A 14,368-nucleotide genomic window follows, 5' to 3' on the forward strand; every position below is an offset into this window, starting at 1 on the left:
GCTCCGCGCCCTGCGGGGACAGCGCGGCCATGAGCACACCCCTCACGACCCCTCTTCCCCCCGTTACCGAGCCCCGCCGCCCCCAACGGCCCCCAACGGCCCCCAACGGCCACCAACCGTTCCCAGCCGGCGCGGCGGCTCCGCTCCCCGGCAGCAACGCTGACGGAGGGGCAGGGGAGACGCATGCGCACGGCCGCCGGAGAGGGCGCAAAATGGCGGCGCCCGGCTCGACCTTCCGCCGCTGGCTGCTGCTGCTGCCGCTGCGCCGCCCGTCCCTGCCCGCCGCGTCCTGGCGGCACTACGGGCTGCGGGCGGCTGGCAGCGGCGAGCTGGTGACACACACGGGGCAGGTGAGGCCGCGGGGACGCCGGGCACGGCGGGCAGGCGTGGCTCCCCCGGGGGGTTCAACATGGCTCAGCGCTGGGTCCTGCACTTGGGGCACAACGACCCCGTGCAGTGCTGCAGGCTGGGGGGACGCTGGCTGGAAAGGCTCAGGGGAGAGGTTATTGGTCTTTACAAGTACCTGAAGGGAAGGTGTGGGGAGCTGGGGGTCGGCCTCTTCTCACAGGTAACTAGTGATAGGACTAGAGGGAGTGGCCTCAAGTTGTGCGGGGGGAGGTTCAGGTTGGAAATGTGGAGACGTTTCTCAGAAAGAGCAGTCAGGCATTGAAAGGGCTGCCCAGGGAGGTGGTGGAGTCACCGGCCCAGGGGGTGTTCAAGGAAAGGCTGGACGTGGTGCTTTGGGGTTGGTGGTTTAGTGGGTGGCATTGGTAGGACAGTGGTTGGACCAGGTGATCTTGGTGGTCTTTTCCAGCCTTAGTAATTTTATGAAAGGAGTGAAGAAAGCATTCAGAAAGTAAATAACTTTAGTTTTCTGAACCAGAGTATCTAGACAGTATGTATGTATTTCATTGTCAGATATTTTGTCAGGCTTATGACAGAATGGAGTGATTCTTTATTTAATACACACTATGGCCTTAACGTTTTTGGATGATGCATAGGCAAAAGGTATGTGTGGCTTCAAAAGCAAAATGCTGTCTTAGATAGGGTCATTAGCATAGCCATTGCCAAACGTTGTGATCTGAATGCAACACTTGATGCAACTGAAGCATTGACAGCTGGGAGGTACCCTTGTGTAAGTGACACGTCACTTTGTTTTTCTGTTCTCGTGTAAAAGTTGAGCATGAGAACTAGGGATAGTCATGTAGTGTTTTGTGGAAACATGAAAGAGCTGTGGGGGGTGTAGTTGATGTTAGAAGACTACCCCTGTAGTTACTTGACTCAAGAGTGCATGTGTATCTATGTGTGTGTATATAAATGTGTATGTATATTTATTATATGTATTGCATATCATATATTATTTATCTTACATCTCATAGTTTATTTCATCTTCCAGATGGCAGTGTGGGATCAAAAACCATCACTAGAAGTAATAAACCTTCTGTTTGTATCTCTGGTCACAGATGAGGCTTCTGTTTACTGGCTTTAAGCATCCCTGCCTTGCCCCCTCTGCCTATTCTTCTTAACTTTCCAACCTAGAATTTATTTTCTCTGTGACAGAAGTGAAAATTAATTTTTCCTATGCAGTATATAATTGTAAGATGATGACAATGCTTGAAACTGACTAAAAGATTTAAATGACTTACACTTGATAGTTCTGTAAGCCTTTGTGTTCTTCAAGGTCATTATTTTTTAAATAAAATCATTTTTATTTTACTTTTCAGGTGTATGAAGAAAAAGATTACAGGAAAGTTAGATTTGTTGGGCGACAAAAAGAGGTAACTCTTACCACTTTCCCTCGGGGAGAGGAAGTGGCACTTCTTTTAAATACTTGATGTCCTCAACCACCAAAATGCAGAAATAAAATTTGTTGGATTTCGGGTTTTTTGTGTTCTTCTTCTCACTAGAGTGAAAAATCTTCTTTCAGTACAGCATATAGTAGCTTCTGGGTACTGCCCTTTTCTTGTTAATTTAGCTGTTTGATCTTGTCTATAAAGAAGGAAAACCAGGGTTTCAGTAGCTTGGTGGGCTTAAGTCTAAAACGGTCAGAAATAATGAGGAACTTTGCAGAAGTTTATGGGTTTTTAAAATATTTGGGAGTTGGGCCTGAAATCTAGTGTTATAATTTAAAACTGTAAATGACAGCATGTTTTCATTGTTTTCCCTTGGTAAACTACAAAATTAATAGTGTTGTTTGAATATGCCTTCTTTTAACAAAAAAAGTGAAAGCTAGGCTTTAGATTATATGTGACAAACATAAACATTTGAGATAAGAAATTTAGTAACCTTAGCTATCTATGTGCATGTTAACTATTCAGACTGATAGCATGTTTTCATTTTTGGTAATCTCAAATGCAGTGACTTATTTTTTCTGCTGAAAGTCATACTATATTTAAATATGGGAATAGAGAAAAATGGAATATAATTTATAATATGTAATAACTACCCAGAAAACAGAGCACAAACATTAGAACTCATATCTTAGCAATACGATAATTTGAGTAAGCAAAGTATACATACATATTTTGATACTTCTGGAATAACATGGTTGCATGCTGACCATGACTTGTCCTAGAAACTGGGATCCAAGTTAAAATGTAATATTGATGTGGTTGTGTTTCTCTGCATGACTATGGTAAGGCTAACTCTGTCAAGTAGAAGACTTAAGGGGGGGGGTGGGAGGGATCCAAAATGCCTCACACTTTTCTGTTTGAGGAAAAATTTTTGTTAACAGTGATTTACTAAATTCAGAACATAAAAATATTATAGTGCTGTATTACTGCTAATAACTATCTGACAAAACTTTTCTATAGGTATAAAGTATTAAATGAAGTGCCATGTCACTTGCTTTAGGCGCCCAACTTCAGTCAATAACCATTTTTTTTTATTTTAAATGTTTCTGCTTTTCCAAACTGAGTGCTCAAAACTGAAGTAAGCTGGATAGACCTGGAAATGCTAGTTTCCAACTGAACTTCAGTTGAAATAACTAATATTTTGGGGTAGTGGAAAGCATAGATGCAGAGTAATTGGATAAATCCACAACCTTGTGTATCTAGTTAATTTGAAGAAGGATCTTAAATTTGCAAACTTACAAATTATCTTTTCAGTGTTATACCTTTTGCCTTAAAATAAGCTATAAAGCCATCCAATACCATTTACAAGTTAGTAGTGTGATTTTTAAACATCCTTCTTAGTTACTTAGTGGTATGATTTCAGATTCTTATGAGTTAAGTTCTACTGTAAATTTGGGTATGATAATACACTAGTCTGTAAGGAAGCTGCAAAGCTGTTGGGGTTTGATATATGCTTAAAGCTTGGGGGCTTTTCTTGTTTGTTTTTAGACTGCTGGCTGATGCAGTTTAACTTTGTTCTCCCTCTCTCCAAGCATTTGTGACTTCAATGGAAATTCATTCCCAAATTGCTCTAAAAATTCAAGACTTAGCCTATATCCATTAGGTGCTTACGTTTAAGATGTGGGAGCTGTAAGCATCTGGCATCTGAAAATTAGGCGGTGTTTTCATTTGAAAAAAAAACTTTAAGGATGGTTCTAGTGCCATTTTTTGTTCAGCATCAGCACATAATTAAATGCTTTGCTGAATCACCTATCTATATATCTGTTTAAATACGAGTTTTGAGGCTTAATTTGCCTCTGCATATTTAAAATCTTAGTCCCTACCCACATTGCAAGGGTGTTTTTATGAAGGCATATGAGCATTTGCTGAAGGAGTGATAAAGTTTAATAAATAAAACTAAGATTTAAAATATTCTAAAGTAGTGAAGCCTCAAAGGCAAAATTAAGCAACACTAACATCAGCCAAATGAAAAGTTATTTTGTAGGCTTGCTGCTGCTCTTTATCAACAGAGAGGGTATATGTCCTCCAGCATTCAGTTCTTCCTAATAATCAGGCACCACAATTCCCTGAGGGATCTGCTGCTGTCCTTTGGGAGAGAAACAGGAATTGTTTAGCTGGACTGTGTTCTCCCATGCCTGGTCAGTGTTTTAGTGCTAATGATCCAGATGTGTATGGATATTAGAGGCATTAAGTATAAGATGTGGTAGTTTTTTAATGCATACATATATAAATATTACTTTTCTAATTTAACCAGAACTCATTGTGCTGATTTTTGATTTTTTTTTTGTGTTGTTGACTTCATTGTATCATGAATTTCGTAAGATATGTGCTATTTAACTTATGCTGCATGGCAAAAATAGGAATTTTACATAGGAAATAATTAAATGCAAATGTTGCTTAAAATGTGTTCAGAAGCTTATTCCTGGGAGAGCAGTGATCGAGTTCCAAATGCAATGTCTCTTTCTGTGCTACCTCTGTAACTTTGTAGGATGTGCTCTTTGACTCTAATTTTCCATAGCTTGCAAGTCCTGCTAATGTGTCCTTGTGACCAATTTATTTCTGGTTCACTTTTTGTATGAAGGAACACTGAAAGCTTCAAGTTCAGCCCAGCTCCTCTTTCCCCAGCAAACGGCAAGCTATACGTCTGTTAAGCAAGATTTAGTGCTAGGTTTTAATTGTGAAGATGGAACAAAATTTACCTATTAAATACTAAAAATCATCTGTGTTTATCTTTGGTGAATTTATCTGTGGTTAGCAAAGTGGGATATCTTTCTAGTGGCTTTGCCCTTATAGGAATTCCCCAAATGCATTTCAGCTGCTTGTATTGGATTTTCACAGCACTGTTTGTAGTCTGAATGTTGCCTTGTTTCTGAAGCTGATGCTAGCCTGCTGACTTGGTGACTGTGCTTCCTCAGTTACTTCTTTTTCTTCGCTGTGCTCTGCTTAATCAAACAGGACTTGTTACGAGACAAGTACAGCCTCCATAGCTACTTGTTTTGAACCTCAGTCTTGGGCTGCACGTGCCCCCGGTGAGGTCTGGCCGCACACCTTGGTTCTACACATGGCCCTTCTGAGAGCCTGCCAGGCTGTGGGAGAGCAGGGCCAGGTTATGTGGACGTTGTCACTTCAGTTCTGCCAGTCTAATCGTTTGGCTAACGAAATCCATGTGTTTTAGCTGAAATCATTGTTCTCCATGCTGGATCTTGAATGTTTAAATGTGCAGAACTGGGGGATTAATGATCTCTGGCAAGGGTCTAAAACAAGTAGCTGTGAGAAAACTGAAAATGGCAGCTATTAAACTGCATCTGTGCAGCCAGACCAGTATAATCCTGTCCTCGTATAATCCCTAAGATGACACAGAATCTAATGCCACACTGCAATTTCCACTTCAGCTCCACTCTTCCTGTTGTGCTAGTACAGAAGCAGAAGCCATGAGAAGAACTGACATCAGAGATGGTCTGGTTTAAATAAAGACTTCTTTTCCTTTGGACTTTTGGATCTGGGTCAGTTCCAGGTTTGGTTTTTCACTCTCAGCCTCACAGACAATGTACTGGCACAGGCAAGTAGCTGGAAACAAGCAGCAGTGGCATTGTCAGACTGGCACTGGGGGGAGAAAAAAAGTTGTTCATTGAGTTATGCTTTGGATAAGGACCACACTGTTTGAGTGTGCTTAGGGAAAAATCTCCCTTCCACAGTAACTACTACTGTGCTTTAATTGAAGGGACGTGATATAACTGAAGCAAAAATTACTTCTTTTTTTTTTTTATCCCATCATAATTTTTTTCCTCAGTCTTTTTTTCTGGCATGTTTTCCTTGCACATTCCTAGACTTTTGTTTAGCATGCTGAACCAGAAACAAGTCATTGTTGTACAGTAGATGAGAGGTTCTTATTTTCCCCCTATTCCCACAGGCTTGTTTGTGGTTCAGAAATAAACCAGTATATGGAAGAGTGGAGTTCTCTTTCTGATCTTGAAGCAGAGTTGCACCATAGTGCTATCTTCCTCCTTCAGCATAAAAAGAAAGATCCAAAATTTTGATCGTTATTTAAAGCAGCAGTTAAAATCCTTGCAAGCTGACTGAGATTGCATGCAACTTGTGGATGTCAGTCCCAAGCAATGAGTTTCTTGACTTTGCCATTTTGCTACAATACTGAAAGTTAATTTTTTTGTTAACTTTATTTAGCTTTAAGCAAATAAAATCCTGTGGTTGGCAAACTGACTTTTCTGTTGCTGTATGAAAAGCACAGATTTTTGTGGAAACTTAATTGAAGGCTTGGCAAAAGAATCTAAGTTGTCGTGTGCTAAAACTATACAAAAATACCCTTGCGGTTCTTAGAGATTCATTTAATGGGCACTTAAAAATCTTGTATTTTTCCTAAGACTCAGATACTTGTCAGATACTGACAAGTTAATGAAAGTTATGCCCAGTATGGTAGATAGCACCTTCTTTGGGTTTGCATATTATTTTATATTCTCGTGTGTATAACATTGCTTTTGACAGAGGTGGTTGTCTGCTCAGTGCTGGCTCTGACCTAGTTAGAAGAAGGTGGCACAGACGAATGAGGAAAGTGCTGCAGGTTCTGTGTAGGTGCAGGTTGCTCTGTTGCGTGCCTCTGGTGCTCTCTGGGAATGGTTGTGTTCAGCAGGTCTCACAGACATGCTCTAGTAAAAAGTCTGACAGTCCATAGTGATATACATGTTCAGGAATTGTGAATAAGATGGATTTACAGAGTGGCATAACAGTGTTTAGAGGCTTTTCTCGTTTCTAATTCTGAACAATTTGCCTTTCTAACTGTTGTGTACCAAGTTCATGTCTTCCTGAGATTCATGTGCAGTGCTAGAGTAACATGCATGGTGGGAGGCTCTAAATTACTGGCAGTTGTTTTATCTCTCTCCTGACCTTACTTGTCCCACCATTATTTTGAGTTTATCAGCATAGATTTTTGCAATTTTAACATGTAGTGGCAAAAGCAATACAGAGGCAGTGTCGGTTAAAAATTTTCTGTTCTCGGCTGCTTGTTACTGCTCACCTTTTTGCTGAATCTGCTTAGGTCATGTAAACCTGAGCATAGATGTGGTCTGTGCCAGGGTATGGGGATTATTTTTGTGAGGTTTAACACCTTTAGTTCACTGCTCTGGTGAACAAATACAGTGCAGCTGAAGTTGTTACAGCTGTGGAGAAAGTCAGGAAAAAAACTATGTAGGAACTTCTTAAGTTGGTTGCAGTGTAACTGTTTGGGGAAGCAGTTGTTTTCTGTTTGAGTGTGCAAGATAACTGGAAGCTTTCTTTTTTTTTTTTTCTTTCAGGTGAACAAGAATTTTGCAATTGATTTAATAGCAGAGCAGCCTGTGAGTGAAGTTGAAAGCAGAGTGATATCATGCGATGGTGGTGGTGGAGCTTTGGGACATCCTAAAGTATACATAAACTTGGTAATATCTTTGTTCTTCATATAGCATGTTTTGCTTGTTATTTCTTGTCTGTAAGTTCATCTACTCTTTGGCATGTTAGTTTAATGAAGTAAAAAAACCTACTAAGAGGCTCATTTTATTTGGTGCCTAATACAAAATTAAGATTTCTTTCTACCTAGAAGAATTTGAGAGTTTCCGTTTGAAGCTACCAGAAATTTCTTGCTTGTGATTTTAACTTTTTAGAAAAAAATAAATGTCATAACAAAACAAATAAGGCAGTGCTCGTTCATATTACTTTTTATGAGCAAAAAAACAAACACCCACAAATCAAACTTGCTATATCTTGAGGCGTTTACTCTATTTAAATGCCACTGTGTAGACTAGCCATACTTTTGCATTATTCTTGGGACTGTGGTTTATTTTAGAATCCTGTAAGCTCAAGGGGGAAAAAAAAGGAAAAAAAACCTGTCTTTAGAAACCTTGGCATTTCTGAAGACTGAAAGATTCATTATAGTCAGAGAATCAGTGAAAAATAATGTCTTATTCTCGCTGACAGTAGCAATGTAGTTTCCAATGCATTCTTACTCTGGCTTGTAAGAATATTGAGGGTACTGATGAACTTAGGGAATCAGTTGATTAGGCACTGTCCTGAGGCAGACCCTTACTGCAGATAACTTAGTCTTTGCTTGCTTACCTCAACTTTGACATTTGCTTAATACCCAAAAGAGTGGTAGGGGAACTGACAGTAGTGTCCTTTATTGTCAGCACTGTTGAGACAATCATAATTACTTCTATTTTGAACAAAGTAAGCATTTTATAATGATTTATTTTACATTCTTCAAAGGCAGATGTTCTGATGGCCTAATTCATAAAACTTAGGAAGCTTGTATTCTTTAGTCTTAAGAAGTTAACTTCTGTAGCACTCCGGTCTGACTTAACGTTGATCTTTTTGGCCTGCTTCACACTCTTCTTGAGAAACGCTTTAGTTTTTGTAACTTTTGATATCTTTTTGTGTTAACAATTAAATTATGTGAGGTCTGTAGTTGAATTCTTGAATGCTAGTACCTGCAAACAGAGAGAATGATATTAGATCAGCTTGTTTTCATTGGCCATAATGATTGAAATCCCAACTTTATGGGGTTGGAGGGTAGTCTGGATTTTTTCACTTTTAATATTAACTTGTCGATAGTCATGTTGCTAAATAACAGAAAATTCTCCTTGTGTCTGCTTGTCTTGTCTTTTCCTCATGTTAAAGAGGACAACAATAGCTTGCAATCAGTCACACTTCTAAATTTTAATTATATATAATTTCTATCTTTTGGAGAGAAGAATAAAATCTTACACACACTGTAGTAATCTGTTTCTCTCCAAAACGTTTCTTTTCAGGATTTCTCTTGAAATTCTATTGATCTTTCCTCCTTCATGTAACTAACTCTGTCAGCTTACATTATTGGCTGAAATTCCTGTCTAGATATAACTTGAAAATGAAAAATCACGTTCTCTATTAAAATAAATACAAAATGATCCTTTCAGAACACTGGAGCAAATACGACTGAACTGACTTAAGCTGTCCAGTTTGGTAAGAGACTCCTTTATTGCTGAAAAGATACCATTTGCTGGACTTAAAAATTGTGTTTTGAGGTCAGGACTGGTAGTTAAAAATGGCAGCAGAGAAGCTGCATATGGTGTAGATAGCAAGTATGAACCTCTTACCACCTTTCTTACTTCCAGTGTTTCAAGTAAGCATAAATTCTGTACTTACTTATATTGATCCATTTTAAGATGGCACATGTAAGTAAGAGAAACTTTGTAATTTCTAAAAGTTCTGTAAAGTGAAACTAGCATTTGTTGTGTCTATATTTTTGCAGGACAAAGATACGAAGACTGGAACGTGTGGCTACTGTGGACTTCAATTTAAACAGAAACATCACTGAAAGATTATCCCTGCATGCTTGCAGACTTCTGTTAAGATGTTAATGTTTAACTATAAATAAACAATATAATTAAAAGCTCAAGATCTACATTTGTGTTTCTTAACTATGGAAAGTCCAGTTTGTGCCTTTTTAAAACTACCTTTACAAGTATTGATGATCCAAATGGTATTACAATATCTACTTTGTATTTATTTTTGTTTTTATGGAACAAATGTCCAGCCTTGTTTGTCAGACTTCTTGTGGGCTTGAAAGTGGTGTCTGACTGAGGCAAGGGCTGGCTTGTAATGAGTAATTTGTATTCTTTTTAACACTGAATTTGATATAAATTACAGGGTGATTGATTATCCTAGGTGTTTGTCTTTTGGTGGTGTTTGATACTGTTAATTTGTTTGTGGCCTGGTGTCTAGCTAAATTCAAAAAGTGGAAGCACAATTCAGCGTTGTAACACTTATAGGCATGTATCTCAGGAGCAAGATCATGATCCCTGAATTAAGTAGCTACAGTTTGTTTGCTGTATAGAAGAAATACAGTGCCCTAAAACGGTTATCAGTTTGAGCTGATACATGGGAAAGGTGAGAGCATAAGTATTTGTGCTCCATTTGAGTGTATATATCTGATTTTGCTTCAACAATTTCACACCCTTGAAACCTCTTTAGGAATTGGTCATGTCAGACTCAAGAAAGTAGGGATATTGCTCCATTGCAGGTAACGTCTTTTGCTCCAATAATATAGATAGGTAGGTACACAAGTTGTTGTTAGACTGTAACCTCACCTAGTCTGCAGGAGGCTGGTTGAAGGACATCATCTTTTTGCTACCTTCTTGCCCTATTTGTGTAGTTGTGTAGCATTCCAACATATAACTGTGACTTTCAAACAAGGCATGTGCCTGAAGGAGGAGGATCCAAGCTGTGGCCTTTGCTCCAGAGAGAGTTTTAATCTGTTGCTGGAAAGTGAATTCTTAAACACTGGTAATGGAACATGGTTCCAGGCAATAGTTGCTGCTTGGTTGAAGTTCAACAGGGTGGATTCTACTAAAGCTGCTGTTTATATTGCTGTAGTTAAATTGATATAATGGTATCAAGTTGAATAAAGTCACATGGGGCTATGGCTACTAAATTTGCTTGCTTGTCAAGCTATAGATGAAGTTGAACAAGTGCAGTCAAGCTTAAGGGAAGGTCTGAACTATTCTGTCCGGAGAAGATGTGTTTAGAGGCTATCACTGCAACTACTCAGATGCATATACACCCCTTTTAAACATTTATTCACCTGTGAGAGCTTAACCTCCCTTTCTATATCTTTCACCTTCTTCCTTTCCTCTTTGCACCATTCCATTGCTGCTCATTTCAGTGATCATCAGGTTAGCCTTTGATTCATTCTCCGTAATGACCTAAACTTAAGAAATAATGAGTTATACAATGTTATATATGGCTGGTACGGTTCTCTTAATGTGCTACCATCTCTGCAAATAGACTCAAGAAATATCTTACTGTATGTGGTCATCTGTGTGCTTGTGATTTTTCTTATGAATAACATAGCTGCTTGGATTACTGTTTCTCATAATAAATTGGCACGGCATCTGCTGAGGACCCTGACAAATCCCATCTCACTGGTCTTGGCTACGGAATGCTCTTCTTGTTCTCCCTGAAGTACTTGTTGTATATGGAGCTATCGATTGACACCAGTGAAGCAAAGAAGGTCTCTACTTTGCTCTGGGAATTTGCTCCTTATTTTGTATCTGCTAGGCTTATATATCTAGTTGTGAATGGCTGTTTATATGAAGTCTTGCACTCTTGAGTTCTGCTGTCCACATACCTGTGGAAAGGCCAACCTTAATCTCCAGTAGGTGGGGGAAAAGTGAGAAAAAGCAAATTCTTTGGCTGGTCATAAGCAGATGTGTGAAAATGAATCTTCGAGGGTAGACTAAAATACTTAAGAACCATAATGCTGCTTTGATACTTAGGCAGAAAATTCAGACTAGAAAGCATAATGGAATAAAATTTACAGACTTTAATTCTGTCAGTCACTGTTCTGTTTTTCATAGCTCCAGCCTGGGAGGAATTATCTATAGCCTGCTATCCCAGTTACTAAAGTACAAACCATACTTTATGCTCAGTCACTATGAAAATAGGAAGTGTTCTACATTGATGTGTAGCTAGTCTTCATGGCTGTATCTTGCTTTCACCTGCTAAATAAAAACAGATTGCATATCTTCTCTTTATTTTTGCTACATATATTAAGCTTTTCATGGTGAAAGTCACTATGTATTTAAACTTTAAAAATGAATAAAGATGATCCAGGCTTTTCCCATAATATTCAGTGCTCTCAATTCTCTAATTAAAAAGTAACTAAAATTAGTTTACAAGCCAAGTATAGTTAGTTCATACAGGCATAAAAGATGACTATATCTGACTATGCCACAATAGGCAAGTGCATCCTTTTGAAGCTTCTTTGAGTCCTATGGCATCTGACTGCTCTGGAGGTTGCTCTTGTAATATGCTTCTCAAAATTAGCAGACAGCATCCTTATACTTTCTGACCTGTAAGTAATATTTGCATTGTTTATTTAATACTGGGGAAGAACTAGATAAAATGCAGCATACTGTCATAGCAATAGAAATGTTTGGTTCTACATTAGCCATGTTGTTGGCATTCTTCTTTTCTCTGCTATTAGTCTACACTGGTTTGAGAAGTAATTAAATTTTTCTGTGGTGATCTCTTGAGTTTGTTGCCCGAACTTAAATTTAGGGATTCCTTAGAATCACATCTGTCAATTCAATCTTGTCAATGGATTGGATTGATGAGGGTAAAAATGACCCCACATTCAACTTTTCATAAAATTTATGGTGTAAATTACCATTTGTCTCCCTCTCCGGAGGTCCATCAAGACTTATGTGGCTAAGGAAGAATAGCAGTTTCAGTTTTCATAATCAGAAGCAATATAACAGAGCAAGAAAAGGAGAATTAAAAACATATGTATCCTTGCTGCATATGTCAGTGACTTGTAAGATTGAACTTCACACACTTTTCTTTTTGTCAAGGTCTGTTTGGTGTTAGCGGCCTGTGCAACAAGACGCATTGAAGACCGTGCATGCTCAGGTAGTGACAGCTTTCGCTCTAGTCTTTCCAGATCCCAAATAATTTTCTACTGACTGATTGCAGTGGGGGATTGCAGTTGAACATGCTGACTATCTTTTTTTCCCCATGCTGAAAGCAGCTCACAGAGCTCAGATGTGTTTGAGTTATGGTGAATTTAACTGACAGTAACAGGAACTTATTTTTCTGAGCCTGAAAGTTATGCAGTCATTATTGATTATTCCAGGTTTATGTTGCCATCCAATGGCTTGATGCTCATTTTGCCATCTGAAATGCTTAGCATTCAGGTGTCAAAAAATTGAGATGACAAAGCAAAAATCGTCATGTGGAAGAACAGATTATGGAAGAGTAGCAGAGGAACCAAGAATGCAATTACTGCAAAATGGAAATAATGAAAATGGAAATAATGTGATGGAATGCTGGGAACATTGCTTTTAAACTTTTTTTTTTAAGGGGCTGTTTGTTTCCCATAGAGTGATGCAAATATTGCGAGAATATGCATAACTGCACCCATCCATATTATCTTCTGCTGATACTACATCCTATTTTAGGAAACCTTTCCAATCACCCTGCTGTGCATACATTTTTATTGCCATACTGGCAACTGTATACCAGTACAAATGCTATCAACAGCACTTTCTAATGGAGATGCTGTTTTAGTAAACACCAGAACTCAAGCAAAAAATTCTTATCCCTAAGCAGTGTGAATCCACTCGTGAAATAAGAAAACAGTTAAACATTATGAAATTTGTAAAGCTGGCTACAGTTCTGTAGGCATTCCCACCCTTTTTTAACATTCCCCAGTGTGTATATTTTCTCCTTTACGTTCTTTATTTTTTTCCTGTTTTCTCATTATTGCATTTTTCCGTGTCTTCTGTTCCTTTCCCCCATCTGCCCCTTCCTTTATAGCTTTATTAATAAGAACTAAATCTTTGACAAATCAATGGCTTACTTGTAATAAACCTGTCTCTCTGGTTTACCTCTAATGCTTATCTCCTGCTTCAACAAAACAGAGTGCCTAACTCAAAAGCCTGTTCTTTATGGAACTCTGTTGCTTGGTCTGAAGCATACATTTAAGAAGGCGGTCATTTGGCTAGAGTTTTTTTTTACTCTTGAGTGGATCAAGAAATCTAAAACTGTATTCACTACAGTGATTAATGATGAAAATGAAATCTCTATTTGTAAATTTGACGCTTTATAGTGTAGCAACCTGACAAAGTATTGCATAAGATTTCTTAGTCTTCACATTACGATTTATCTTAACAGCAAGTTATTTCAGTTTGTGTTAACTTTGTGTCAATACTGGTATATTTACAAATTTTATAGTCATGAATAACTTTCAAAAATTATTTTTTTTTCTCGTAGAGATACTAGAGAAGGGGAAGAAATTAGCTTAGAAGTCTATATTAGCATATTTGCTGTGGACAGAATGATTTATTTATTTTTTTCAAAAGATGTAGTTAGGAATACAAGAATAAAAATTACCTGATTTTTACGTTCATGTACATTTTCCTGAACTTTGATTTGTAGGAAAAAGTCACTTTCAAGAAAACCTGGAGTAAGGCAGTTCTTGGTTTCTAGAAAGTATTTGCACAACGTGCACCTCTTCCCTCCTCTCCATGGAGTCATCTTCTGGTAGCAGACCTGTGGTTTAATACCTACGTAGACTTAAGCAAGTACTACAATTTCTGGACTGTGCAATGCTCTCTGAAGCTTTTCAGCTTCACAGATCATAAAACCAAGTTCTCATGCATCAGCTACTGAAAGGAAATCTGAAGTGTTTTAGATGCTAAAATAGGATATGTAAACAAATTGGGGCACCAGTGACTGTAGCAGAACCTCACATGGTGAATTTCTTTTAATTTTAAACTTTAAGATAATACAATGCCCTTACCCTTGTGTAAAGAAACAAGTGAGAAGCACAGAAGTGTGACTGAAGAGTATGATCTGCCTGACCTAATTTTAGTCTGGAGTGCTTGGGTGTAAGGGAGGTTGAACACTTGAAATGAGGGGATATCAGAAATAAAAAGGACTTCCAGAAATGTATTGCCTATAGCAAAGATTCCACTGATGTTCTGGGT

The 14,368-nt window shown here is 38.4% G+C and overlaps 1 protein-coding gene across 1 annotated transcript; it reads left to right on the forward strand.

Moving 5' to 3' along the window:
* Positions 1–9: 9 nt before the first annotated feature.
* On the forward strand, positions 10–9,276 carry NDUFS6 (NADH:ubiquinone oxidoreductase subunit S6). Its single transcript, XM_048046055.2, has 4 exons — positions 10–350; positions 1,725–1,778; positions 7,160–7,282; positions 9,130–9,276. The coding sequence occupies exons 1-4, from the start codon at positions 30–32 to the stop codon at positions 9,193–9,195; spliced, it is 564 nt and encodes a 187-aa protein (XP_047902012.2). The 5' UTR covers positions 10–29; the 3' UTR covers positions 9,196–9,276.
* The last annotated feature ends 5,092 nt before the right edge of the window (positions 9,277–14,368 follow it).

The sequence above is a fragment of the Anser cygnoides genome, chromosome 2 (genome assembly GCF_040182565.1).
Source record: "Anser cygnoides isolate HZ-2024a breed goose chromosome 2, Taihu_goose_T2T_genome, whole genome shotgun sequence".
Lineage (NCBI taxonomy): Eukaryota > Metazoa > Chordata > Aves > Anseriformes > Anatidae > Anser > Anser cygnoides.

What these genes read in the sequence shown, in the direction of transcription:
- NDUFS6 (XM_048046055.2), top strand. Translation starts at nt 30, where the DNA reads ATGAGCACACCCCTCACGACCCCTCTTCCCCCCGTTACCGAGCCCCGC. An exon ending in TTGTTGGGCGACAAAAAGAG is followed by an intron (nt 1,779 to 7,159) that starts GTAACTCTTACC and finishes TTTTTCTTTCAG; the next exon opens with GTGAACAAGAATTTTGCAAT. An exon ending in CTAAAGTATACATAAACTTG is followed by an intron (nt 7,283 to 9,129) that starts GTAATATCTTTG and finishes ATATTTTTGCAG; the next exon opens with GACAAAGATACGAAGACTGG.